Here is a 26,474-nt window from a genome sequence, read left to right as displayed (position 1 = left end):
GTAGCGGCGGGCGGCGGGTGCCCCCGCTGGCTGCGGCGGGGGAGGAGGAGCAGGAGTGCGGCCGTCCCGCGTCCCGCCGTCCCCGGGGCCTGCCCAGCCGGTGAGGGCCCGGCAGCGACAGGGGAGGGCGGGGGGGGGATCCTCGTTGTGGAGACAGGCCCGCCCCTCGCCTCAGGGCCCGGGGCCGGGGGGAGCCTGAGGGGCCGGGGTCGCGGGGGGGGAAGCGCTGAGGGGCCGGGTGGGCCGTGAGGAGACCGGGGAGTCTGTTAGGCTCCGGGACAGCGTTACCCGTGAGCGAGGCTGTGCCTGAGGGCTCGGGGGGCTGTGGGGAGGCGTCGGGCCGGAGGGGGGGGGTATCACGACCCCTGAGGGGCTTCGGGCTGGGGAGGAACAGAGGGGGGCCCAAAGCCCAGCCTTGCCCTGGGGGTTCGTCTTCCCGGGGGGGCTCTCAGGGGAAGGGGCCGCCTCAGCCTGTGCTGCGGGGAGGAGAGGCTGGGCTGGGGGTGCTGAGTGGGTTTTGCCCCCTTCTCCCCGCAGAGCTGGGGGAGCCGGCGGTGGTTGGGGAGGGGGGGAAGGAGCAGCGCCTGGGGTCGGTGGGAACAGTGCTGGGGAAGAGGGGAAGGTGCCCGCTGCCATGTCCCAGTTATCCGTAACTTCTTCCCCATTGCCTGCATTTGGCGTCCATAAAGCACCCGTAGTCCTGGCGTCTCCCCTGCATCCCCTGGCGTTTGCCTGCAGCCCCCGTCAGCTCCCAGTGCTGGTGTTGCTGATTCAGGTCTCTTGGCCCGTGGGAGTGGGCGCTGGGTGGCCAGCGCAGAGGGAGAGCGGCTGCGCGGTGGCCCCGGCTCACGCAGACACGGCACAGGGGAGAGGAGCGAGTCGCCGCTCATCTGATCCCCTCTGGCAGGGTTTTCTCTCTAGTGGCAGGATCAAAGACTTTCTAAATCGATAACAAGTGGAAAATGTTACTAGTGTAGCGGGAATAACTTAAAAGGTGAATATTATCAAGTACTCTGAACACATCCATAGGTGGTTCTTCCTTTAGAGGAGTTATTTTTAAGAGGTCAGAGTTCTTCAGGTTGTTTAGATTTACTGAAAATGAAACTTGGGTCTTTAGAGGCTTGGTTTTGAAGACCGTCAGGTTCTTTGTTTGTGATTTGAGTTGCCTTTGCTGGCTGTTTCCTTGTTTCGAGTTGATGGTTCAGCTTTTCAGTGACTGGAAGAGCACATAGTCATTGTTGACAGGAATATTTGTGTGTGCAGATGTAATGCTGCGTTTCTGTGCCAAGGAAAAAAAGTATTTCAGTAATAGGACATCGACTTCAGCAAAAACTTCTATAATCAAAACTGTTTACTCTTGCTTTAAAAGAGGGACCATCCTTAGGAGTGGGGGTCCTTTACAAGAAAGGAGCTGGGGGAAATCAGCTCAGGTCCTGGTGACCAGTGGTTTGCTTCCACCAGTGGTAACAGGTGAACTGGGAAGCTCAGAATTTAGGCTTCAGATGGGCTCTTAACCCGCTCTGGTGCGAGCTGAGGTACGCTGACAGGACGAGTTCATCTGCGTCGTGCCCGTTCCTTACCTAGTCTAATGACGGACAGCTTTGCGCTCCCAAGTGATGTGCCAGCCCGACAATTAGCTTAACGGTGCTGAAAGACTGAGGTGGCAGAAAAAGGGAAGTGATCACAGCAGGGCGAGGTTGCCCACCCTTTATGGCAACCAGAATTATTAGCAGAGAGTCTTCCTCTCCTGTGCCTCTGTGTTCGTGCAGTGCCCAGTGTAGCGAGGCCCTGACCATGACTTCTGCTTCTTGGCCCTGGGGTAATGTGATACCCAAAGAGAATGTGGTGTTTTAAGGCATTTGCTGTAATTTATTTCTGCCATAATTTTGTCATGCCGTCGTTGCTGAATAGCTTTTCAAAAACGAGTTGATGTGTGGTTATGGAAAGGAATTAGTAGTCTGAGCTGCTGTTTGCTTTCCCTAATGACCGGCTGTCCCCCTTAGTCCAGTAATGCATCTTTGTGCCTTGCAGGTTGTTGGAATAGATATTTTTTTTTACCTCTGCTGTAATTCAGCCTGCTGCCAGACTATGACAAGGAGCAGAATAGCTGATCAAAGCACTAAAACGGAGCCATGCAACATTGAAACAATGGCCATGCAGCTGAATTTCCTACCTCTGACACCCTCGCTAGACATGACAGGTGTATCGCCGGCTCTGTGGAAAATGTGTGTTGTATTGCAATTTAGAAAGTACTTTCCCTTTTAAAATCCCTGTTTTCTGTACTTGAAAAATAGCAATGAAGACTGAAAGATGAAGAAATTGTAAATAACTGTTAATCCAGCTGTAATCCAATAAACTAGTTAAACCTGCACACCGGCAGCTTTTCTGCAAGGAGAAATGAATTGGAGTGACTCACAGAACGTACCAAGGTCTTATTTTATGAAGAATTAAGAAACAAAACCTATTCATTTATACTTGGCAACTATTAAGTAACAAGAGCAAAAGTTGCTTTGTTTTATTGTGCTCAGTGCTGTGTGTGAATGCCTGAAAATAATCTCCTGAGGCAGTTGGCTTTCAGGGTAAAGCTATTGAGTCTGCAAGCTTCAAACTGTTTGATGCCATCTGTTGTATAAATGGAAGCTAATGGTCTCTCGCTGCTTTAAAAAAAGTTAAATCTAGAAGTTTGTTTGTTATGAGAAGTGTTTGTTACAAATTAATGGAGTATTGTAAGACACTTTCATTATGTCCCCTAGGACATTCTGACTTCAGAGTGAATTAGTGGCATTCCTGTGTGGCCCCAACTCTGAATCAATTTGTTCTGTATTAATTGGTGTGCTTCAAAGATACCTTTGTTGGTAACTCCTGACAGGAGTCAGCTTCTGTGTGGGTAGAATTGAAACTTCAGGGCTCTTCTGTAAATTAAGCCTCAGATCAGCTGATGTTCCCGATGCGCTTTGGGACTCCTACGGGTCAGTTATACTGAGATGGCAGAACGTGGTCTGAATGCTTTGGCAGTAGGTTCATGAAATAATGTACGTCTATTGTCTGAACTGCTGAGTGAATCGTATGAATATTTATTAGATATAAGTTTGGAGTGCTTTATAAATGAAAAACAAACCGAAAACGTGCTTTAGCTTTTTAAGCCACTTAGAGCCTGCAACACAGTTGTCTTTCGCTACAACTGTTACCTGGGAATGCGGTTACAAAAGCATCATCATTTCGTAATTGGGCCGGTACAGTAAGGCAGTCAGGTGACGGCCTCTTGGGAGAATAATTAAATGGTTTGTGATGAAAACTGAGGATAAATAAACTTGGCGTGAGCTGGAGGGAGTACAATCAACAGATAAGAGCAAACTCACCCTGCAAATGCTTTATGTACGCAGCACGGCTTTTGCATGCTGCCTACGGTAAAGCTGTTGTATTGATTTCTAACTTTGTCTCTCTTTTTTTTTTCAGGCTGACCTAAACTGAGTTTTTTCTAAACATCATGGGAGAGATTAAAGTCTCTCCTGACTATAACTGGTTCAGAAGCACAGTTCCTCTTAAAAAGGTACGTACAACTGTAATCGCCTTGTGGGTGAAATGTCTCCTCTTGCTTTGTAGTGGGGGAGACACAGCTGTTTGGTTAATGCAGAACGGTTGTGGCTGTGCTAGCGACCTGGCTTATCTCCTGAACTGTTGTCCCACGCGTCATATGAGTGCACGAAAGCATGCTCTTAATTTTCACGTGCTTCTCAGAGGTCGCTTCCGCGTGCGGTGGTGGGGAGCAGAGGCTTGCAGTTGTGAGCCGCAGCAGCAGTACCTGGCGTCCTGATGCCAGCCAGGCCTGAGGAGGAGAGTCCGAGGAAACGGCGTGTGCTGGGGACCGTGTGCGTGCCCTCTCACAGAGCCGCCAGAGCCACCTCCGCCGTTCCTACCCGTCAGCCGCAGGCTGAAGCGCAGCCTCTAAAGGCAACTTCTCGGCAGTCGGGCTGCACGCGGAGTTCCTGAGAGTGGAAGGATGCCTTAACCACGGTGGAAAAAGCCAAATGGTTTCTTCTGCTGCATGTCCTTTAGATGTCTTCTGCTTAACCACACTGTCTGACCACTTTCTCCTCTCGCTTGGATTTCTCCACTTCCCTTCACTGAACCACGGGAGAGTGTTTGAGGTGTGCGGTGCTCCAACTTCTGCTCTCTATATGCCGAGCGGCAGAGGGCACAGAGTGCAGTGCTAGTACATAGCTCCTGACCTGGACTAGCTCTCGCACCTACCTTTGCCGATGAGGCTTGCCGGGGCTGTGGTTACAGACTAACCTGCAGCAGCAGCCCAGGCTCCCGCCAGAGTGAAGGACTCTGCTGCTCCTGCAAGCACAGTCTCTCATGTAACCATACAAGCTGAGCGGAGTCAGTGACCTGTCTGGCTCAGGAGTGTTTTATAGCTTGTTTTTATGCTGACTTCCAGCTGGTTCAGTTCCCTAATCTGGATGGCTGTGTGGGCTGCAGGAGCCCGGGGATGGTGCTGGCAGCAGAGGCAGGAGTAGCATTACCTTTTTCAACAGCAAGTTGGTTGCAGTTGGGCCACTCAAAAGAGACTGTGTCCCCAAACCTAAGGAACAACGCTGAAATGTGCCTAGCATTATTTCCACTGAGTGGTGTGTGGCTTTCTCTAAGAAATTACCTTTATGGAAGGGCTGTAGGATTTTTCATTTGGGGTTTCTCATTCATTTTTGCCAGTTTGTGTCTTCAGTAAATAAGAAAAATCCATTGCTGTTGATGATGTGTGCTCTGGCTGTCCAGCTTCTTCCATTTCTGGCCAGTACCAGATCTGCTGGGTCTATTTGTGCCACGCTGTTGCCTCCAGGCAGTGCCTGACTGGGTCAGCAAAGCCCCGAGGCAGTATTTCAGCGGAAAGACACGTGGGTGCTCTGAGGCGCTGCTTTATGGGATGCAGTATGGTAAATGAAAGGAGCTGGAGGTTGTGGTTACAACAGAACGCGTTGCTGCTGCTGTGGGGACAGTGTGACGCTGCAGCTCGCTGCCAGGGGCCACTGCCCTCAGCTGCTGCTGACTACGCAGGATTTCGTAAATGGGGACACGTAAACTGAAGCTGCTGGTGACCTGGTGGCCTTCAGCCTAGGGAATACCTGACCCTCAAGTGATGCAGTCTACTCAAAAGTAAATGGGATGCCACAGTGATGAATGTGGGGTATGAAGAAGGTAGAAATAAACTAACTAGTCGTGGTTTCTGGAGAGAGAATTAAAAAAAAAAAAGCACAATTTGAAGATGTCATTAATCTCTGAAGCAGTCTTTAGGGCTACATTTGCTTGCATTATCCCCCCAAAAGTGGGGGTATGTTTGCAAAGCAAAGCACACGCAGTACGGAGGGAGCAATGACTGACCATTACTGCTGGTAAGTACACGTTACTGCTGTCAGATCGACATAAGGAAGCGGAGCCAGAGCTGTTTGAAAACGGGCTGAGATGTTCCTCCTGCCAGGAGCGGGAAGTGCACAGCTCCATCGCCCTTCCTGCTCTTGTCAGCTATAGGAAGCACAGCCCAGAAAATAACATCTTTAAACTAAGTCTTTAGCTTTGCCTGCGAGAATCCATTTGCACACACCGCTTGCTGTCTTAGAGAAGTCCTTCCTAAAAGCCTTCAAGGAGAGGGCAGCCTGGCTCTGCTAACCTCCAGGGGGAAGTTCTGCCACCAAACACGCTGCTGTCCGCCTCTGCGGCGCTTAGCCTTGTTCGGGAGCTGGAGTTAAACTATCCGGTATGTGGCTAGAAATCAAATAGAATTGTCTAAACCCATTGATTCATCGTCTGGGCTCGAGGAGAGAAACATTATCGCTCAGCCTCAGTTCCCTTCACATGAAATAACTTTGGTTTTCTGATTTCAAGGAACGTGCTTCACCTTTGGAAATATTCCTAAAGGTAAACTTTGTAGTAGCCACCAACAGCTACCCTGAACGGATCCAACGTTACTGATGGAATAACAGCGGAGAACAGCGAGGCCAGGAGCTCTTGAGCTGGGGGCAAAGGGTTGTTTTGGGGGGGGCTGGGAGGGCTTTTGTACAAGGTTTGTTTTTTAAATGGTCTGGAAGCTCTGGTATGCAATCTTTTTTTTTTTTTTGTAAAGACTTTACAAAACAACAGTATCATGTGGTCTCTCACATGCTCCCAGAGCCTGAAATACTGGCTTTATTACAGGCAGATTTGTTAGTCAAGCAAATCTGATTTGTGATACGCTGTTCTCCGATTCCCTGAGAAGCTTAACTGCAGTGATGGAAAAGCGAATTGTGCTTGTATATTACTGTTCAAAAAGCTACAAAATCTTGGTAGAAAGGAGATGAATTCCCGCTGTGCAACGCAGGCTTTCCGCAGAGGTTTGTGCTTGCTGATCTGGTAGGAGCTGCACACTTTTGCTGGGTTGTGGAGGGTTGAAAGTGCATCCTAAATATACACAACAGTTTGCTGGTAGAACAGGCCCTGTAAAAACAAGTCAGGCTCCAGCACTGCTAGAAAAGACCTTTATCTAATTCCTGGACCTTTAAAGATACGAATTGTGCTAGGACTTCTGCCCCGAGATGGGCACTGTATGAGAAACTGCTCATTAAGGAGAGCAGCTCACGTGTGAATAATCCGTTTCAGCCAGCCGCGTGTCCTAGGCACTCCAGATGCTCCTGAGATGCTGCCAGATGATGGAAGCGTTTTTCTTTCCAGGGCAGCTTTGCAGTGCTGCTTTGGGCGTTGTGTGCGTCTCCGTTTCTGGCAGCGGGCTGGAACTGTTTCAGATCAATAATTTGTGGTGTTAGCAGCTTAATTCAGAAGGCTTGTGTGTATCCAGACCTGTAACATCTTTTGTCCAGTGAATGCAAACGTAGATGGTCGTTTAAAAAGCTGCCTTCTGGGGCAGTGCTGGCTCTTCCAGCCTACAGCTGTTGCTCTTGTACCTTGAACTGACCTCCTGGGTTTCTCCTGGGCCGTGGCACGGTGGCTCCTTTCCCAAGCATATTTTTCTGCACGTGAAGCATTGCATAAACCTGATCTTGCTGTTCCCGTGATTTATTTCTGTATGAATTTTCAGATCCAGAGGTACCATCGTTCTGACTCAGGCCCTCCGAGTTGAAATCCAGAGCAAAGCATTGCAAACTTTAGCTAACAGCACTTCCCCAGACAGGAAGAGAGATGTTTTTTCCTGGGTGTAATTTCTGAAGTGCAGTCTGTCGCTGTAAAACCACCATCATTCGCTGCTTTCAGCACTTGCGCTGGTCTCCAGTTGTCTGCAGAAGGATGAGCTCCCGTACGACACCGTGTATCGCGCTGCCGCTGACTCGGCGCGGCGTTCGTTATCCGGCTTACATCAGGACGTGCGAGGCGTTTGGTCTGACAGTGCATGGCCGCAGTTCTGTTTCCAGCAGTAGTCACACAAAGATTATAATTCCAGTTAATAAACAGCCTTAGAGAAGAAAGCTATTGTGAAGAAGAGTAAAAGATGGCCTTGTTCGAAGGGGTCTTGAGTGTTATAATATTTACTAGATGACGGAAATTTTGTAGAAGCAATCGTGGAAGCTGGCTGAAGAACCTCATTTGTCTTGTGTGTTTCTTCTCCCCCCCGTGCCTCTCTTTTTCCAGATAATAGTAGACGATGACGACAGTAAAGTCTGGTCGCTGTATGACGCAGGACCTAGGAGCATCCGGTGCCCGCTCATATTTCTCCCCCCTGTAAGCGGAACTGCAGATGTGTTTTTCCAGCAAATTTTGGCGCTGACTGGATGGGGCTACAGAGTTATCGCTGTGAGTGTTCTCAGTCCTGGGTCAAAGTTAACGTACTTGCGCTTGTTGCTCTAATCCGAGGATGGATAATGAAGGTGAACTTCTTAGTGTTGACTAAGGAGAATCCATAAAAGCCTGAGTTGTACTCCAGAGTACGTAGCGTGCAGATCCAGGCTGAAATCTGCTGTATGTTTATGGCAGCGTTTACCCAAAGCCTCGTGCATACACGTCATTAACTTCTCGGTCTGTTTTCTCCCTTGTGTGCCCTGGACGCCAGCCATCTTTGCCTCCAGCTGGACCTTTGTTAGCCACGAGGCAAGCGCAGGGGCTAGTTCAGGGTGTCGATGTAGGGATGGTGGATAACCTGGTTCTTAGCCTGCACAGCTGCAAATGCTAAGTCACTCCTTAGAATCCCAACAGCACGCTCTTTTGTCGCTTCTCGGCTCCTGAGCTGAACCGAAACGGTTGATTTGCACAACAATATTCCTGCTAAACAGTATGGCCGTGGGAGGACTGCTGTATCTCTTGCAGCAGTTAATGATTCCTGTACCTGCCAAATTTACCTGCTACAAAATTGCTGAGGAATCATTCCAGCCTCTCCTCCCGCTGCTTACAGAATGAAGCAATGCTGCACTTTCCCCAACAAACTCGCTCTGCGGTACTGGCAGTTGGGTATTTTTGTGCAAGCGAGGGGGAGGTGGTCACACTCTCTGGCTGTAGGGACCTTGCCGAGGAGCCTGATGAGACAGGAGAGGCAGGTCGCTATCTTGAAACCTTTGGTGGGAGAATTGGTAGGGCTTGCAAGCGGGCAGCTGACAGGGACTGATCAGAGACCGGCTTTTTCTAACTTCATCTTATTTTAGTTGCAGTATCCGGTGTACTGGGATCACCTCGAGTTCTGCGACGGATTCAGAAAACTGTTAGACCACCTTCAGCTGGATAAAGTGAGTGCTCGGAGATGGGGAAACGGAGGTATAGTCGCAGTAAAAACCTAATGGTTGAAAGAGTCTCATCTAAGAGCAAGCGTATAAAATAGGACACAGAAACGTAGCCTATAAATAAAGAGGCTGTGTTGCAATTTTACTTTTGAAACAAGTTTATTTTGGAAGGTGAATACCCTTGAAAATTGTCATACTTGGCCTAAATCCAATGGCTGTTCTAGGCCTATTAAAGTGGGTTGGTTAACTAGTTTTTCATCAGATCCTGCGGAAGTTATCCTTCCTAACTCGTGGTACAGAGTACCACAATAAAGTATCTTGGATTGGAATAGCTAGTGAAGACAAAGTAAGATGTTTGTTTTTTTCTTAACCTTCAGGAGCAAACAGAAATTTGACCTGGGATCTGGAACGCTTCCTTTTTTCAGTATTTATCACATTCATATCACACATAAACCAGAGGCTGAGCAGAGAAGTTTGATTCTTTTAAAAAACGGGTTGTGAGGGTAAAACTTAAATGACTTATTTTTGTAATGAACTGTTGTGCTTACAGGTCACTTATTTCACAAGCGTAACATGATCTAGGGTTTTTTCTTTTTTCCTTGAATTAGGTTCACCTTTTTGGAGCTTCTCTGGGAGGCTTTCTGGCTCAAAAATTTGCTGAATACACACACAAATCTCCCAGAGTTCAATCTCTCATCCTGTGTAATTCCTTTAGTGACACTTCTATCTTCAATCAGACATGGACAGCAAACAGGTAAGGAAGACTGAGACAAGGGCTCAGATGCGTAGCATTTTTTTTGCAATGAAATGTCACGCTGATCTGGTTGGACATGTGTCTAACCTGCTTCCACCTGGGCGAGGGAGGTGCGGGGTGGAATGCTTGGGACTCTTAAAGCCACAAGGAAAATTGAAATTTTTGCAATTGGGAGCGTGGAATTGGACGGACGAGTCGTCCTGTCATCCTCTGTGGACGTGCCGTCAGATTTAAGAACTCTGCCTGTTTTCTAGCAAAGCTGTTTAGTCAGAAGAGTGTTATTCCCCACGTTTAAAATGCACTTTTGCAGTGCAAGACTTAACAGCTTCCCAGAGCATTTCAAGCACCTAGCTGCGAGGTTTTCCATCTCTGTGCTCCTGAAGCTGCTTCAGGATTTCATTTGAAGTTAAAGCACAAAGTCCAGGCAAGGAAAGGGCGTGCTTACAACAAAGCATCTTAACGTTGGAGTCCCAGGTGCTTGAAGATTGTCACATCTTGTTTCTGTTTTAGCTTTTGGCTGATGCCTGCTTTTATGCTGAAAAAAATTGTCCTTGGGAATTTTGCGTCTGGTCCTCTAGATCCTGAAATGGCGGATGGGATCGATTTCATGGTGGACAGGGTAGGTAGCTGCGTACTCCCGGGGCTGTGACGCCAATCTCTGTAGATTTATTAGCGGGAGGTTGGGGTGTTCCTGCTGCTTTCTTCATTTACTTACCCAGAAGGGAGGGTTAAGGAACGGAACCTTAGGAGGTGTTGAGTGTCCCAGCCCCAGCAGTGTAAGTGGTGCTGTGACCGCCTGCCTGCCGGTCCTGTTTGGAGCCACTAACGGCACATGTTTTAAGCGTTTGTCTCCCACAGAGAGATACTAAGTTGGAACTGTAACCTTCGTCTGAAGTGCAATCACGTTTCCCTTTAAAACTAACTTCTCTTTGGCTGTACTGTTAATATTGCATTAACTTCCCGCGGTGAAATATGTTGTTAATCAGTGTTTCTCTCTACTGGAAAGCTGGAGAGTCTGGGCCAGAGCGAGCTCGCTTCGAGACTTACCCTCAACTGCCAGAACTCCTATGTGGAACCTCATAAAATCCGAGACATCCCTGTAACCATTATGGATGTAAGTTAATCTCCGCCTAATCCTTTTTGTTTTTTTAAAGACTGTTTCCTGCCCTTGGCAGGTGGGGCCCGGATATTCTGTTAGCAACTTAATAAATATTTGCAGCGTCTAACTTCATCTTTACATAAGCCTTCTACTGACGGGGCGACACCGTGACTCTTCTGTGTCAAATTACGAATGGGATATTCTGTGCAATAAGACAGACGTGTTGACGTATCACAGCGCCGGCTTTCTGGCTGTCAGCGCCTCACGTGTCTGCTTGTTTTCTGTTTCTTTAACATTCTTCCACCGAGAAGCTGAGAATTGCTTCTAGGAGCAACATGCATCCAGTCTGATTTAATAAGCAAAATCTGATTAGATTTAGAACTAACTGCTGTGACTTGTTACGTAGGTGTTTGACCAAAGCGCACTTTCGACTGAAGCAAAAGAAGAAATGTATAAGCTTTATCCCAATGCCAGAAGAGCTCATCTCAAAACAGGAGGCAACTTCCCGTATCTCTGCAGGAGCGCTGAGGTCAACCTATACATTCAAGTGAGTCTCGGCGTGCCAGCCCCATCTGCTAATGCGTCCCGCTGAAACGGCGCTGGGGGCTCCTTTTCTCTGCTCGCTCTCGTTTCTTAACCCGCCTGAGCTCTCTTGGCTCCGGCTCCCGCATCACTGACACAGAAGGGCAGGGCTGGGAGCAGCCGCGTTCGTGGAGGGCTGGATTTGGGGGTCTGTCTGCTGCCTGTTTCCTCTGTCCTCTCTGAACTCTCGTACTCCAGAGCCATGATTTCACCCTCACAAAATTTACTCAGAAGGAATGTTTCTCTTTTACCGAACCCTTATGCTTCTACACCCGTTTCAGTGTTGTTTTCTGTGTCCGACAGATCCATTTACTGCAGTTCCACGGTACCCGTTACGCAGCCATCGATCCCGCCATGGTCAGCGCAGAAGAGCTGGAAGTCCAGAAGATCAGTCTTCACGCCAGCAACGAGCAAGAAGAGCAGTAGGTTTTGGAGCGCTGGTGAAAACGAGGAATCGGTTTGGCGGTCTTCTGGCGTACAATCAACCGTTCCCGCTCTGCCTTTTTCCTTGCGTTAGCCGATTATCACTGTGCGATTCCAGCAGGATCACTAGGCAGTGAGCTACCCGCGGACAGCAACCTCCAGCAGTGTCATGGGATAGGTCAGTTTAATTTTTAGTCTTTGAATTCAAGGAAGCGTCTTGGAAGACTAGAGTTTTAAAAACAAAGACATTTTTGCTACCAAAGTCTTCACTATCATGTTCTTAAGCAGAACTATATTTCTTTTTATATTTTTCACTCAGCTGTATATATTGCCACAGATCATGTACTTATAAGCTGACATATATTTTTGTTGAATATTTGATTTAAAAGATGTTTAAGTGCCAACGTTGCCACCACTTATTTGCTTTGTATGTTGTGTTGTAAGTTAGTTTGTTTCTATTGGAAATAAAGCGTTTGAATTTTTAACTTTCTTGCTGTTTAAAAACGGTTTTCAATAAAACTTCAATTTCAGCAAGCGTCTCTCGTTTTGCCTGCAAGAGAACGGTGGTGTAGCGTACCGCAGTCCTGCTCTGCCTCTACGGGCACCTCTGAAATTAATTTCTAGATGAATTAATTTCTAGAAATTAAGAAAACCAGCACCTTCTTGAATTCACCTCAAGCTTTAATGATAAGGTTGCACTGTTTAGCTCTAAGTAAGAATTATGTGGTAGCTTTTTAATGAAGAATGACTAAGCCATTTAAGGGTAAAATCTGGATTTATTGAAAGACAGACATTATTTTCCCCTTGAAACACTGTAAAAAATAAATAGGAAGTATTACATGACAAATCGGCATTTAAAAACCTGTATCTCCTCCTCAGAGGCCGTGTAGGTAACCGGTGACCGTTCTTATCTTACACTTTTCAAGCTGTAACCTAGGGATTAAAGCAGCTCCCTGATTGATTTATAAACGGTATACGTTAATGTGAGGAGTCGAAACATAAACGATCCCGACCCTTAAGGTTCCAAAAGGACCAAGTGGTGGCCTTGACCTTTCTTCTTAAATTCCCACCCTAATAGGGAAGTTAGGAACACGTCTAAGACACAAGCGATAGACAAACCTCCTGCCCCAAAAAGGGAAGTAAAGAACATTTCTGAAAACAAAGGCTTTCCCCTCAATAACTTAAAAAATTGACAATTAAAAATTTCTATATAAAAATGTGATGAAAACAAGTTACAGTGAAATAGCGTCGTCTTTCCCGATACTCGCAGTACGACAAGCGAGGCTCGCTCACCGGACTCTTACTGCAGTACCCAGACCACGCGCAATCGCTGATAAAAATCTCCCTTCTGCGTAGAGGCGTTTGAGACCGTTAGCGTTGGCCGTTTCGGCCCAAGAAGGAAGCGGCAGCGATGCCAGCTTTTCATGACAAGAAGCCCTTAAGTTGCAGCTGCCTTCTGCTCGGTAGCAGAGCAAGAGTTTCTCCGGCAGCTCCAAGATGAGCCGGGGATGCCTCAGCTGAAGGAACCACCGCTGCCCTCCCGCTGTTACATCGCTACGCACTTCCGTGGAGAGGCAGAGTCCGCGTTTGCTTTTTTCCGAATGCTTTCTGTAAAAGAAGAGAGAACGCTCTGCTGCGCGGAAAGCATAAAGCCGTGGCAGGATGGCTTAATTTATCAAAGGAAGAGAAAGAAATGGTAGTCAGGGGGCAGGGCAGGCTTCCAGCTTGTGTGAATTGGCTTCAGTGAAGTTCTCTCTGTTGTGCTCGGTGTGTGTTATTTGAAGGAAGACAAAAGCATTACCTGCTAAATCTCTTCTTCCGATCCCCACGAGGCCTTCGTACAATCCCTTGATTGGATTTTCTCCTGCCGCGATCACGCCGTGGAGCCAGATAAGCAACATTCTGTGGCCGTGCTCCCTGTAGCTTTTAGTGCCTGGCAAGATCAAACCACAGCTGAAATCCTGCGCTTCACAGTGCGCAGCCCTGACCGGGGCGGATTTCTGAACTGGCGGGTTCGGACACCCCTCCCTCCTCTCTGGATTTTACTAGGATGCTCTAAAGTACAGTTTAGCGTAATTCCTAGTTGTGGCGTGATTGCTAGATTAACGCCAAACTGAACGGAGTGGGCCACGGATGAGCTTGGGCTTGTCAGACAACCTTTCAGGGCAATACAGAATTTCTGCCTTCAGAGCATAGCTTAGCCCCTTGCTCGCGTCCTGCCAACTACAGGAGTCCTTACAGTAACCGAACCAGAGGGGATCTGTTTCTGAAACTCGGAACCTGCTTCCGCTAACGTAGCTCTTAAATTCTAAATGGGACTTCACTGCCTTCTTGGTTCAGTTCCTTAAAAGAAAAAATAAACCAGACCCAGCAAGTTTCTTCTGTCCTACAGAACAAGAAGTGTAGCAAGAACGCACGGGTCTGGCAAGTGCCTCGGTGCGAGCAACGGGCCGCTAACCCCCTGCTTGGGTGCTTTACTCCTAGACAAATTCCAGGGTGTAGGTAACTCCACATTCATTAAAACCAGGATTTTTAACCTAATCTTTTGGTTGTTTTAAATAAGCCAGGTGGTTTTCTTCCCGCTTTGCTATTACTGCAGACTGATCTCCTAGAAACACAGCCCAAGGGAAGGAAGGAAAACACCCGGGCGGTGTTTTATACCTGTCCATTGTTGCTCAATGGCCCTGATGTGGGCATCAGTGAATTTCCAGTAGTGCGCCAGCTTCTTCCATTCACCGGGTTTGAGGTACTTGGTAGCCAATCTCCACATTACCGAGCGAATGTGCTGCGTTTCCAGCCTGTGATCTTGCTTAAAGCTCAAGTGCTTTGCCAGCCAGGAGTCGGAGTCGCTGTTCAGGTTGTCCTGCAAAGGCGGGACCGGGGTTTCGGTTGGGATGCTGCAGATGGACCTGTCCCTCTGCAGCCTCCTGCACCCTCAGCTCTGCAGGTCGCTGGGAGTTCATTCTGGCACAGCACATGACTTTTTTTTTTATTCTCTTGTTTCACTCTGGTCTAATCATGCACGTTAACAAATACTGTTAATAGCAGCTTTGCTGTGGAAGCCCATGCGGATCGCAATTTGCATTTCTCCAGTGCCTTTTATCTGGGGCTTGTATGCAGAATCGTTTAATTAAATCTCCTTGCTCCCCTGCAACGCAGGCGCAGCTGCTCAGCCCCCTTTACGTGCCAGACTGCAAAGAGGCTAAACGACTTCCCTCAGGGCTGCGCGGGAAGCCCAGGCGAGGGCCCGATACACACCGCATTACTCCTGAAGCTGCGCCTCAGCCACAGGCGTATGCCCTCCTTTTCTTTCCCCGCTAGAGCGCCGGCTTTCCTGGTATGGAAGGATGCCCAGAGTCTTGAAGACGCAAGGGATGTGGCGTTTGGCTGTTCTTTCAGCATGCCCTCTGCTCGGATTGCTTTTTGGGCTTGGGGTAGGACTGGGGCTGAGCAGCTGCGCCTTGCGCAGGGGGCCACGGGAGGGGAGAGGCTGCTGGGCCACCCCGGGAAGCACAGGAGGAACAGCCCCGGCTGTGGGGAAGTTTGAGAGGGAAGTGGGTTGTACGACTCCAACAAGAACTGATCGCTCTGTTTGCAAGAGGCATCCCCCTTCCACTGTTGAAAAACTCCCCGCATCCCATTTGGTGGCCTCGGGCCAAGCATTTTCCTGCCGAGTGCTTCCGTCTCTCCTTCTGGGAAAAGGAACTAATGCTACCCCACTCCCTTCTACAGGGCTTTGGGAACAGCAGCCAAAGAATCTCTGAAAACCCCTGTTCCCTTCAGGGCAGCCTGGGGTTTTTAACAACAGAGGCGTTTTTAAATAAGGGAAGCCTTAAGTAGATGTTGTTGGCATGGTGAGGACTTTTGTTTTTCTTAAGTGAAGTGATGAAAGTAGAGGTCAGGCTGTCACGGGACGCCCTGTATTTCTTTTCCTTTTGACAGCGGGTAATGTGGAGTTTCAACAGAGAGGATAAAGCTACATCTGCCCTGGAAAGTGCAGGGGCTGGTGGTGTAAAAGCTGCTCACCTTTTCCCATTTGTAAAACCGATCGGCTTTGATAATCATGTCCGCCAAGTTGATGTGATTGCCTCGGGCGGCGACATCCAGAGATGTTTTCCCTTGCTGAAATTAGAAGGGGAAAAGTGAGCTGGAAAAGACCTTGCACGCTCAGGAGGTACGATCTCCATGCCCAGCCAGCGGTCCGTAGTAGCAGGCAGCATGGCCTGCTCAGCAACGCACCCAGCCGGGACGAAAGGCCTGTAACCACCTCGGACGTGAGCTAGCTTCCAGCTACTGCGTGCAGGGCGTGGGGAGCCATTTTCTCGGCTCTGCAGCATCCCCCTTGCCACAGGGGATCTGCCCGTTTGGCAGGAGCGGTTGGGAACGCATCCCGTAACCCACAGCGGATGGCAGGGTGCTTTCAGGCTCCCAGCAACACGGGTGCGGCCCTCCAAGGACCAGCTCAGCACGACGATCCACGGCATTTTATAGCCTTTTGCACAGCAGATTTGCTGACACATGGAACTGATTTATACAACCTCATTAATTTTATAGGCTCCACATACGCGTGATTAGAAACGGTCTCCTAGGAGAAGCACAGGCTGATGGGACTATGAAAATGTAACTACGCTCCTTACATGAACATGATTTTGGATTGGGCAGGGGGATTTGTACGTATCTCTAAAAGCAAATAGCAGAAAGGAATAAGATTTGAAAGTTGCATGAAGGAGAGTGAGCCAGCCCAGCCATCAGGCATGCCAGTGAGAACGGTTCTAGCCTCAGATGTGAGCAGAAACCCAGTTTCACACAGAAAAGTGTGAACGTGTTTCCTGCGCTGAGTCTCGCTGTGGTGCCACAGACTGCTGGAAGGTGGCAAACATTCACTGCGGCTGAAGGCCGTTTCAGCCAGGTGGCTTCGAGTCTGTGTGTGCTTTAACCCACTGCGAAGGGCAGACACTATTTTAATCTCTGGCCAAGCCCCCTTCAGTGTTTTCTGGGCACATACCACGCTTTCAGGCTGCACACAACTTGCCTGATTCCTCTGGAATTCCTTTTACTGATTTAATTAGAGGGCAAAAGCCCTGGACATCAGTGCCAGATCTATACCAACCAACTTTTAACCTATTAAAACGTGTGCTGTAATTCTTGAGGTATATTATTTAACATTATTCAAGAAGAGCTTTGATATTAATGTGCATGATAGCACAAGTAAAAGTAGAAGGAACTAGAACAACTCTGAGAAGAAAAAGTTTGCTTATTGTGTGAACTGTTTTCTACCTTCCTAAGAACCAGTCGCTTCTTTCCCGGGAAACACATGAAAATAACCTGCTCTGCAGTGTTTCAAGGCCTTATCCCTGGAAATATCCAGATTTTAATATTATTACTAGCCTTCCTTGAAAATTATGAAAAACAGCGGCAAAGACCACGCATATTTTCCCTCCGTACCCCCACAGAATCTAGTCAACCCGCAGAGACATTTACCTTGTCTGTTAGCTTCAGATTAACTCCTGCAATGAGAATCATCTCGGCAATGTCCTGCCTGCCGTGCTCCGCAGCGATGTGGAGTGAGGTCTGCTGCCTCTGCAGAAGGGGGGTGAAAGGACTAAATTTCAGAGAAGGACAAGTGCGAGGCTGGAAGGAGAGGACAGAACAACACCAGGAGGAAGTGCTGTACGAACGCTGTCAGCTCTGCCCTCCTTTGCCCTCTACCCCTTTTTAAAGTGAGGGCCAAACACCTTCCTACCTCAAACCGGAGTTGGGTTCCTAGGCTGAGCAGAACTGGTCTGTCCCAGCACCAGCGCTAGGAAGCCTCCTTGATAATATTTCAGTCTAAAGAAGGAACCTCTTCAGTTCCATAAAGCTCCCTAGGGCCATTTATAGGGCTATATTATTTCCTGTTATTTAAACAATTTCTGTAGGCAGATAGTTTGGCCAGGGGAGGAAAGGACCTTTGCCAATTCTTTGTTCCTGGGACACAGGGCCAGGTTAATGTGTATGCGCTGTAAACTGTATGCACCTTGGGATTGTTTAATGGAAACAACTAAAATCAAATATGAAATGTGGCAATTCTATGGTGTCATCAGGAGAGAACATCACTGTAAGAATGAACATTAACCAAAACATTACAAAAAATTACACATTTGTTAGCAAAGCCCCTCATTCACAAAATTACAATTTGGTGAGACAACCAGCTACCTCCAGGTTTGTCTCCCATTCTCAGCTCCCCCCCCCCCCCCCCCATTTTGCAGAATATTTTCCAGGCTGAACTTTCTCCCCCCTGCTTCCAACAGGGAGCAAAGAGTCTGACTAAGCAATGTCTCTGCGCACAGGTCCCAGGGACGTGGCAGAGCCCATCAAGCAATTACCTCACTGCAACAGTCAGAATCATTTCACAGGTTTCATGTTTCCTAAGCTGCGCTTCCAGGCTTTCCCCATTTTAAAGCACTCCTCCTTAATCCTGTCCCCAAGGTGACCAAATCCCCCATGAAACGGGTTCACATTTCAAAGACAAAAAACAGGAGCTGCAGTCTTACATTATCTGGAATGTCAAGGTCACACTCCGCGTCGATCAAGAGCTTCACCATGGCTGGGAAGTTCTGCAGTACCGCAATGTGTATCGCTGATGCGTTTTGCTGCGGAAAGAAGACCCTGCGCTTAGGAAAAGCTTAGCTCACGGCACTGAAAAGGCCATGCAGTGCCCAGCGTCTTATTCTAAGACAGCTGCCAGCCTGGACTCGGGGCGGACTGGGGATACCGCCCCATAAGCACAGACCCCACAGCAACACTGCTCCTTGCCGAGTTGCTTTGTGGTCTTGAACAGCTCCACAAACTGGCTTTGCCTTTTTGTAAGCGATGAGAGCATTGAGCAGGACTTACATGATTAACAGCGTCTGTGTGGATTCCTGCATCCACGAGGATCCTGGCTATCTCCTCATAGCCATGCAGTGCTGCGTAATGAAGGCAATTCATCTCCTTCTGAGAGGCACATCAGAAGAGACGGGTATTAGTCAGGGTTTCTTCTCAGAAGCTGCAGTTCATACAGACTGTCCACAGAGATCTCCCTGCTTCCCTCCTGGGAGGGCCCCATGCCCCCATACCGACAAATTCATAGAGATTGTCTCCACAGCCAAACCGGTCCCAGGGCAGCTTCACCCGCCTCTTTGTACAAAGACACGTGCCCTGTCCTCTGGACTCCCTGCGCTGTTTCTGAAGCGCTGGGCTCCACATGGCCTCACCTGATAACGGGAGCCATCCCTGGGAGGCCACAGGTCTGGGCAAAAAGCCACAAAGCAGCGTCTGGAAATGGAATCACTTCCACAGAGCTCACCTGGGTTTGGGCATTGACATCGGCGCCTGCTTCCAAGAGCAGCTTCACACAGTCACTGTGACCCCCCTCAGCAGCCAGGTGCAGAGCTGTAAATCCTTCCTGGACAAGGCAAAAAGGAGACAAGCAGCATTTCTGTAGACAAGGCCAAGCCAGAGCAGCGGAACAAGCAAGCCTCTACCCCGTCTTCTGAATCCATGAGATGATGTTAAAATACCAATTCTGAGGGCCAGGGTGATTGTTAGGAAAATAAAGGACACACTTATCTGCCACCGACATATCAGAGTACTGCTCTGTCCTTCTGCCACTGGAAACAGCTGGCCCATGCGCCACAAAACAGACATCATGTTCATCATCTTTTCTCCCCTTCAGCCCATTAGCAAACAAAAAAGGATTTCACGTGGACAATGAAGACAAACCATTTTCCTGGAGCAGCCCAGAAAGAGGGTCAGAACTGGAAGCCCACGGCCCTCAACCACTGGTTCTCCCTTCTGAGGGCTGCAGCTCATTTCTTCACAAGAAACAAGCAGAATTCCTATCTGGTTTTATTACTGCTGTTTGCACAAAGGGCAGCTCATCTGAGGGAAAACAAATGCTACCCAAGTTACCGCAGAAGGTGGTTTCCCTTTTCTTTCAGATCTTAATCACAATCAAATACACTTTTCAAAGACAGTAACCAAATAAGTTTAAAAAAATTGCTGATAAACCTAATTGGGAGTGTGCCCTGGAATAAATAACAGCGTTACTCAGCCAATATTTGCTATCTAAATCATTAACTACGTTCCAGCCACAGAATTTTCCAAAGCAGGTCTATCAAAGCGAGATCTCAAACAGAAAGTCCATATGTTTGGTGACTAAGTCAATACTATAAAGCATAGTGAAGTTTAGTTTAAAATACACTCAATAACCATTTAGGCACTTGAATGTACAAGGGTCAGGGCGGCAAAAGGCAGATTAAATGGAGTGATACGGTAGGGCAGCAGATACAGCAGGAAGAAAAGGCAACACTTTAGAACTGGATGTTGGTCCAAGAAGGATGTTGCCTTTCACTGATACTCTGCAAGTGTGACCTGCATTTATACACGTGCACTTTAGATAAAATCAGCTGTTTTCTAAACCTCTCCTGTCAATACCGACTATTCAGGCTGATGACTGTGGCAGGAGAGTATTTCTAGGGAGGGAAAGGGCGAAACTGATGTGGTTTTCATTTAATTTAAATGTACTTACTAAGTTCTTTTCATCAAGGTCCACTCCAACATCTATAATCTTCTGCAGCACAGAGAGATGTCCACTTTTAGCAGCTAAATGCAATGCTGTATTTTCTTCCTGCAAGCAGACATCATACATATACGTATCACAGGACTGAGTGTTCCTACACCACAACTTTGCACAGAGTATCTCCAGCATGACTGAAAAGCAGGTTGTAACCAGTAGCATGAGTCTGAAACAGCCTTCCGATAGGTGTAGCAGGGAGGTAAGAAATCCAGCTACCTTAAACTGGAGCACAGTCCACCAGGTGTGTATCCTGTATCCTGTATTGCTGTGTATCCTGTCTGAAAAGTCCTAGAGAGAAATCCAACACAGACTGAGGTGCAAGAGGTTTGCAAGCGGATAGGGAAGAAAAGCCCTGACATACCACAACCGTAGTTAAAACTGCTGACACCTTCTCTGCATGAGCCTCATTCGGTATCCTGTTCCCTGACTATCACATCCTCTAACCCTTGGACTTTACCTCCCTTGTGTGTGGTTTTATGCCCATACCTTGTCTTTGGCACCGTGAGAACAACCCAGTCGAATTAGGAACTCCACCACCTCCAGCCGCCCAGACTCTGCAGCCAGGTGAAACGCTGTCCTGTCCATCTTTGAAAGGAAACAGAAAGAAATACAGTCCAAGAAAGGCTCAGAAAGCATAAGATTAGATCATCTGCTGCAAGCAATATAATGATGCCTTGGCAAAAACCCAGTCCACAGGGGGAAAAAGTGCTGCACTTCAAAAATAGTTATCTCTTATTCTGCTGTTAATTTTATTCTGCTTTATATTTGGGATGAGCCTAACCAAACAAGGTGAACAGAGCTACCCACTGGGGCTAACAAGTCCAAGCACTTTGGTCTCGCCAAACACTGGAAAATAGATCTTTTTGGTGTTTATTTCATAGAAATAGAGGATAATAAATAGTTTACTAAAAGCAAATAAGGATAAAAAAATGGAATTAATATCTGCGACCCCAGTTATCAAGTGGGTCAGAAGCCCTTTTGGGGAAAGGGGGAAAGGCAGAGCTCTTGTTGCCTCATTTAACTCCCAAGCATCAGAGCGGGGAACACTCTAGGAGCCATGAAGGCCAGGGAGTGGGAAAGAGCATGCGCCAACTCCTGCGTGCTCCTACGCTGCCTTCAGGAACAGATCAGCTAACGCTGGAACATGCTGGGAGAGGGCTACCCTTGGTGATTGCTTACCTACAATACACCCTGGAGCATCAGCTGCACAAGAGGAGGACACTGAAATTCCTGAATTCATTCTGCAAAAGGCTACATTGGGAAGCCTTGGCTGCCAAAGCTTGATCAGAGCCAGAATCCTCATCATCCCTAAGCCCCGCTCCGCAGGAGGGCCAGAGCCTGTGTGGGATACCCTTGGTTCTCCAAGAGTAGCATCTGACTCTGAGTCTCTTCCCAAGACCAAGGGCAACATTCCTGCTAAGCTCAGCGGAGCAAGACCAGACCTCGTGAAAAAAAGCAGCAAAGAGCCTTCCTACCTTGTCTGTCTTATCCACACACATGTCCTCCAGGTCCTCCATGATGAACTCCATCACCTGGATGTGTCCCCTCTGAGCCGCACAGTGGAGCAGGTTCCTGCCATTCTGGAGAGGAGATAAAGGACCGTTCGTTTAATAACTCTAAGACTGCAGGACAGTCTCTTTTAATAACCTGCTTCTGTTAGCAAAGACCCATTCCATGCCTCCCTGCACCTCTAGGGCTAAACTAGCTTGTGCTGCAAACAGCAAGGTATGACTGAAGTATTAATGCTCCTTTTCCCATCCAAGGTCTATTTTAAAATACACAGACTGCTGATTCACTAAACCCTCTTCCCATTTCTGTAACACCTTCCACATCACCACTGCACAAATGGGAGCTGAGAAAGCTGTGTACATCTCTATAGCTACAATTATTACACCTGGTTTAGGAATAAGGCAGAAGGGCAGATGGTAGTCGCCATAGCAGATGCTGTCCCACACCTTTGCTCACAGGTAAGCCTCTCTCTCCCCCCGTCACTGTTTGGAGCTGAGTGGTGGACTCACATAGGGAGACTCTCTCACCCTATTGACACAGTTAATCTTGGCCCCAGCATTGACGAGGATCTGCAGGACGCGGAGGTGGCCAAACCAGGCAGACAGGAGAAGCGCATTCATTCCAAACTGGGTGGAAGAGAAGAGAGATACTTACAGCTAAACTGCAGCCACCACCATCCCCACCCTGGAGGGAAGCTGTCCTCTAGCTTCATGAAGTCTCCCAAGTATTTTTGTTTCTCTCTGGGCTTTTTTTAGCCTCACTTTCTCCAATTACTATTATTCTTGCCACGGATGGTCGCAGCAGCTGAGCAGAGACCTGTCTCTTGACTGCCACCTCCTAGTCAATGGTGCATGTTAGCCTGGTTGTTACGGGGGAAAGAGAACTTGCTGGCTGTCACTGTCTTCCCTCAAGCCCCAACAACACGACCAGAAGCAGCCAAGCATCCCCACGCTATACAGAAAACCTCACAGATTCTACCAGCCTACTTCCCAGTCACCACGCATGCAAGGAAAAGGCAAAAAAACAGAGCACCGACACATCTGAAAACAAGGCTTGCTCCAGAAAGGCACTGCACCTGCCTCAGCAGGGAGGCCACAGCTTCCCAAGCACTGCAATGCCTTGTGCCGCTGACCCAGGGCAAAGGTGCGGTCTGTGACTGCCAGCCCAGCACCCAGTCCCCGGCGCTCCCCCAACACAGAGCACATTTGCAGGACGCGCAAGGGAGATTCGCCTTCATACACTGTCTTCGTCATCCACCGGGACATCGTGATCCAGGAGCAGCCGCACAGCATCCACGTTCCCTGCTCCCGCGGCCCAGTGCAGGGCAGTCCGGTCCGTCTGGAAGGGAAGGAAGGAGAGAGGGAAGGCTGAGGTATGCAGAGTGCGTGCGTATCCACCAGCCTTCCTGAAGGCCAAAATCTCCTTTGCCATCCATGGAGCCAGCATTTCCCACACTGCGCAGGGTTTTCTTTGGACACAGCCCTCTGTCTCTTCGCTCTCTTGTCAGGCAGATAGTGACCTCTGCTAGTCACCTTCTACTCAGAAACTGCAGTTATGGACTGTAACGACAGCACAGGAATGAGAAGTATCGCTGACCATGGATGGACAGATTGAAACAGTAGGGATGGGCGCAATTCCGTATTTCCAGGAACCTACTGGTCAACAAGGGGAGACCTGCAGCAGGAACTGAGTTAATCCCACAGCCTTGGCATACGGAGATAGCAAAATCAAAGCCTTTCATTGCAGCCACGTGTATCTGGCACACGGGTTCTGAGGGGAACTATAAATTATCACCCTCCCTCAGCGCTTGCAACTTTTCAGTCTGGCCAGGATGACAGTGCTGTGGGTTCCAGTGTGTTGTGAAACTGCTCAGTTGCTACAGGCCCTATTTAGCATTGGGCGGTGCATTTTAAAGCTTTAACCAATTGAGCAGCTAATGAGGAGAGTAGCGTTAAGGAGCTGCTGTTCTGAAACACCCCCTCAGCACTTCCTGCAGCTTAGAGGTGGAAAAACCCAGGACTTACATTGTTTTTGGCTTTGATGTCGACGCCTCTCCTGATAAGCTCCTCCATTCTGGCTGTGTCATTACGCTTCGCTGCATCATGGAACTCCTTCTCTGAATGAAGCACTGCAGCAGAGACAGAAGAGCGAGCATTAAAACAGTGCTGGCAAGGAGCACGGAGCAGCATGCCCCGACAAACCTCCCTTTCATCTCACTGGCCCCGGTGGCTTCAAGGAAGGATGACAGCAGAGATTCTTCCAGCAAGAATCCCAGCACTACAGACATGGGCATGTTTGCTGGATTCGTCCTCCCCCACTATCTCCCCTTCCCTGAGTACCCCTGTGCCACATCAGTGTTCTTCCAGTCCTACCAGCTCCTCTTCTAATTCGGTGTCTTTCTCTGTTTGCGCAGACTTGTTCCAGCCCCAAAACCTTTTGATCCATTAGGTCTGGCATCCTCTGAGGCCCAGTGCTGGTGTGAGGGCTCTGGCAGATGATCCAGACCCTTTCCTCCATCCCTCCACTTACATCCCGCTGCTCTGCAAGCTGGCCTTTACACATGGTCCTGCTGTCCCCCTCCGGCCAACCTGAATCAGCCAAGCAGCACAAAACTGCTAGTCTGGCCTGTGATTAGTGTTGCATCTCTTAATAGACCGTGGCAGTTCTGCTCATAATTTACCACAACCGGCAGTATTTGTCCTGCACAGTTAGGCACAATTTAAGGGTGTTTACTCTCCATGCTGGGCCTTGCCCCAGCAATCTTCTCCTTGATCGAATAAACCTTCCTGCCAAGAAACGAGAGCAAGGCTGTGACTCTGGGCCTGCCGCAGCCCCGCAGGGAGGCTCTCAAGGTTTTTTGGCAGGGCTGGTGTCAGTCTTTGTTGGACTCAGTCTCTGCCCCAGTGCTTTTGGGTAACTGTTTCGAGAAGTGCTTGAGTCAGATCCTCAGCCTGTCACAGCCCGCTGGAGAGCTGGCTCAGGTGCTCTGCTCTCCTCTACGTCTCCACAGATCTCAGGCTGCAGTTTGAGGGTAGCAGGGGCTCAATGCAACTTCAGTTTGTATCAACATATTGACTAGACACTGATTGCGTGCCATGCAAGAGGCATCAAAACATATTATTGTTCCCGTTCCACCACACTGAGGAGATAAACAGGAGACTTGCTGTCTAAATAGCACTACCCCATTTCTCTCTGGAAGGCAGAGAAGAAAGGCACCCCTACTGCGGACTCTTAGAGCAGCAGAGGTATAACCTCATCCTCCAATTTCTGTTCATCTTACCTTCAAACAATAGCCTTTAGCTCAAGAAAAATGCAAATAACACAAATCTTAATACCAGACAGGGTCACTCAAGAGCATTGCATCTGCTGCTTCACCGAAGGCAGCAGGATTTGGACACTGATTTCTGCAGGAACAAGGTTTTCTGTACTGTGTATCGAGACCACATTCTCATCTGGTCAGGTGCGTTAACGGGACTGCATTTCCACACCATATGGACCCTTCGTTTGAGAGGAAATATCAGGAGAACTTGGGAAAAACCTGTGGAGTTTATGTTAATTGTTAACACCAGTGGCTACACACATGCTACCTCCTTGCAAATGCTTATCTCCGTTCAGTGGAGTAAATCCTATGTTTCAGTTAAGCAAATGTTGCTGCCCCTGCTCTCCAGGTGACATATATGTGTTCTTACATTTTATGATCGCACAAAGCATCATTGCCAAGAGATGCCAAACCACCCCTTGACTTATTTATTCTTTACCTGTGAAGATGCAGTAACAAACCTTGCATCGCTAAGGCTGTAGAAGCCACAGTTTATTTGTTCTCAGCAACAAATGGGAAACAATTTGACGGTCTGAGTTTCCTACTTAGTGTCCAGACCTGCGAAGCTAGCCCTGTAAATGTAAATGCACTCCTCATCATGGCAGGCACCTGTCCAACAGCAGCATTTCAGTAGATATTTAGCAGTTTTCCTTCTCTTTTGAGCTCAGGTTCTGGGGTATTTCATACCTTATGGTACTGGATATGAATTCAGTTATCCCAAACTGCGTGGAAAACAACTTAAGTGACTGAGCCTCAGTGCAATGCACCAACTCACAGGCAGATTATTATGCAAGAGATTTAAAAAAGCAGCAAAGGGGATGAAAGGCATGCAAAGCGATGCGCTAAAACTGTCCGCTGGGCTCTACCCGAGGCTGCAGGACACAAAGGCAACCCAGTACGGCTGGGGACTGGTCGATAAAGGGGGCCAAAACGCCGAAGTGGTGTTAATTGCAGCATCTTAGGGGTACAAGATGCTTTGGGGCAAAAGCAGTCTGGATTCCCGCGTAGGTTATACACCTAGTTTGTTTCTGAATGGATTTTTATACATCTTGTTATTCTCAAAGCATCTCGGCCCTGCCCCCAGAGTCCCCCGCCGGAGCCAGGGGAGGCGGGGGCCGCGCCCGCCCTCTCCCTCCACACAAACCCCCCCGTCCCGCCGGGGCAGCCCCCGCCTCGCCCCCACTCACGGGTATCGCCCTCCGACGCCAGCTCGTCCCCCATGCCGCGGCCCGCCGGCCCCGCCGGCCCCGCCGGCCCCGCCGCCGCCGCCTCAGGGCGGGCTGACAGGCGCGGCCCCGCCGCCTCACGGGCGGGCTGAGAAGCGCGGCCCCTCCGCCTCACGGGCGGGGTGGCTGCTACCGCCCCGCCGCCGCAGAGCGCCTCTTTAACTGTTATTTAAAGGAAAATAAAATAAAACAAATCCTCTTTCCGACAAACACGGTGTTTCCGGGCCGTTTTGGGATGACTCGAAGGGGAAAATGCAGCTACCGCCATTT

At 48.8% G+C, this 26,474-nt stretch overlaps 2 protein-coding genes across 3 annotated transcripts; one reads left to right on the top strand and one right to left on the bottom strand.

Annotated features, from left to right (window-relative positions):
- Positions 1-12,040, top strand: SPG21 (SPG21 abhydrolase domain containing, maspardin). Of its 2 annotated transcripts, XM_082322535.1 has the most exons (10): positions 1-100; positions 2,032-2,225; positions 3,457-3,550; positions 7,615-7,776; positions 8,619-8,699; positions 9,302-9,447; positions 9,958-10,066; positions 10,454-10,561; positions 10,953-11,093; positions 11,432-12,040. In XM_082322535.1, the coding sequence occupies exons 3-10, from the start codon at positions 3,488-3,490 to the stop codon at positions 11,552-11,554; spliced, it is 933 nt and encodes a 310-aa protein (XP_082178661.1). In that variant the 5' UTR covers positions 1-100; positions 2,032-2,225; positions 3,457-3,487; the 3' UTR covers positions 11,555-12,040. The 2 variants fall into 2 exon arrangements, with proteins under 2 accessions (XP_082178661.1, XP_082178660.1); XM_082322534.1 differs by lacking the exon at positions 2,032-2,225.
- A 1,057-nt stretch (positions 12,041-13,097) lies between these two features.
- On the bottom strand, positions 13,098-26,199 carry ANKDD1A (ankyrin repeat and death domain containing 1A; the record flags this gene model as incomplete). Its single annotated transcript, XM_082321735.1, has 15 exons — positions 13,098-13,159; positions 13,353-13,484; positions 14,213-14,414; positions 15,578-15,673; positions 17,033-17,131; positions 18,085-18,183; positions 18,428-18,526; positions 18,879-18,977; positions 20,103-20,201; positions 20,637-20,735; positions 21,626-21,730; positions 22,187-22,285; positions 22,899-22,997; positions 23,684-23,787; positions 26,166-26,199. The coding sequence occupies 15 exons, from the start codon at positions 26,197-26,199 to the stop codon at positions 13,098-13,100; spliced, it is 1,527 nt and encodes a 508-aa protein (XP_082177861.1).
- Between the last annotated feature and the right edge of the window lie 275 nt (positions 26,200-26,474).

The sequence above is a fragment of the Platalea leucorodia genome (genome assembly GCF_965183815.1).
Source record: "Platalea leucorodia genome assembly, chromosome: 9".
Lineage (NCBI taxonomy): Eukaryota > Metazoa > Chordata > Aves > Pelecaniformes > Threskiornithidae > Platalea > Platalea leucorodia.
This window is presented reverse-complemented; position numbering and strand designations above follow the sequence as displayed.

Excerpts from the sequence above, each read along its gene's own strand:
- SPG21 (XM_082322534.1), top strand. The coding sequence starts at position 3,488 with ATGGGAGAGATTAAAGTCTCTCCTGACTATAACTGGTTCAGAAGCACA. Across the intron at positions 3,551-7,614 it reads GCACAGTTCCTCTTAAAAAG|ATAATAGTAGACGATGACGA; the intron begins GTACGTACAACT and ends CTCTTTTTCCAG. Across the intron at positions 9,448-9,957 it reads CAGACATGGACAGCAAACAG|CTTTTGGCTGATGCCTGCTT; the intron begins GTAAGGAAGACT and ends TTTCTGTTTTAG.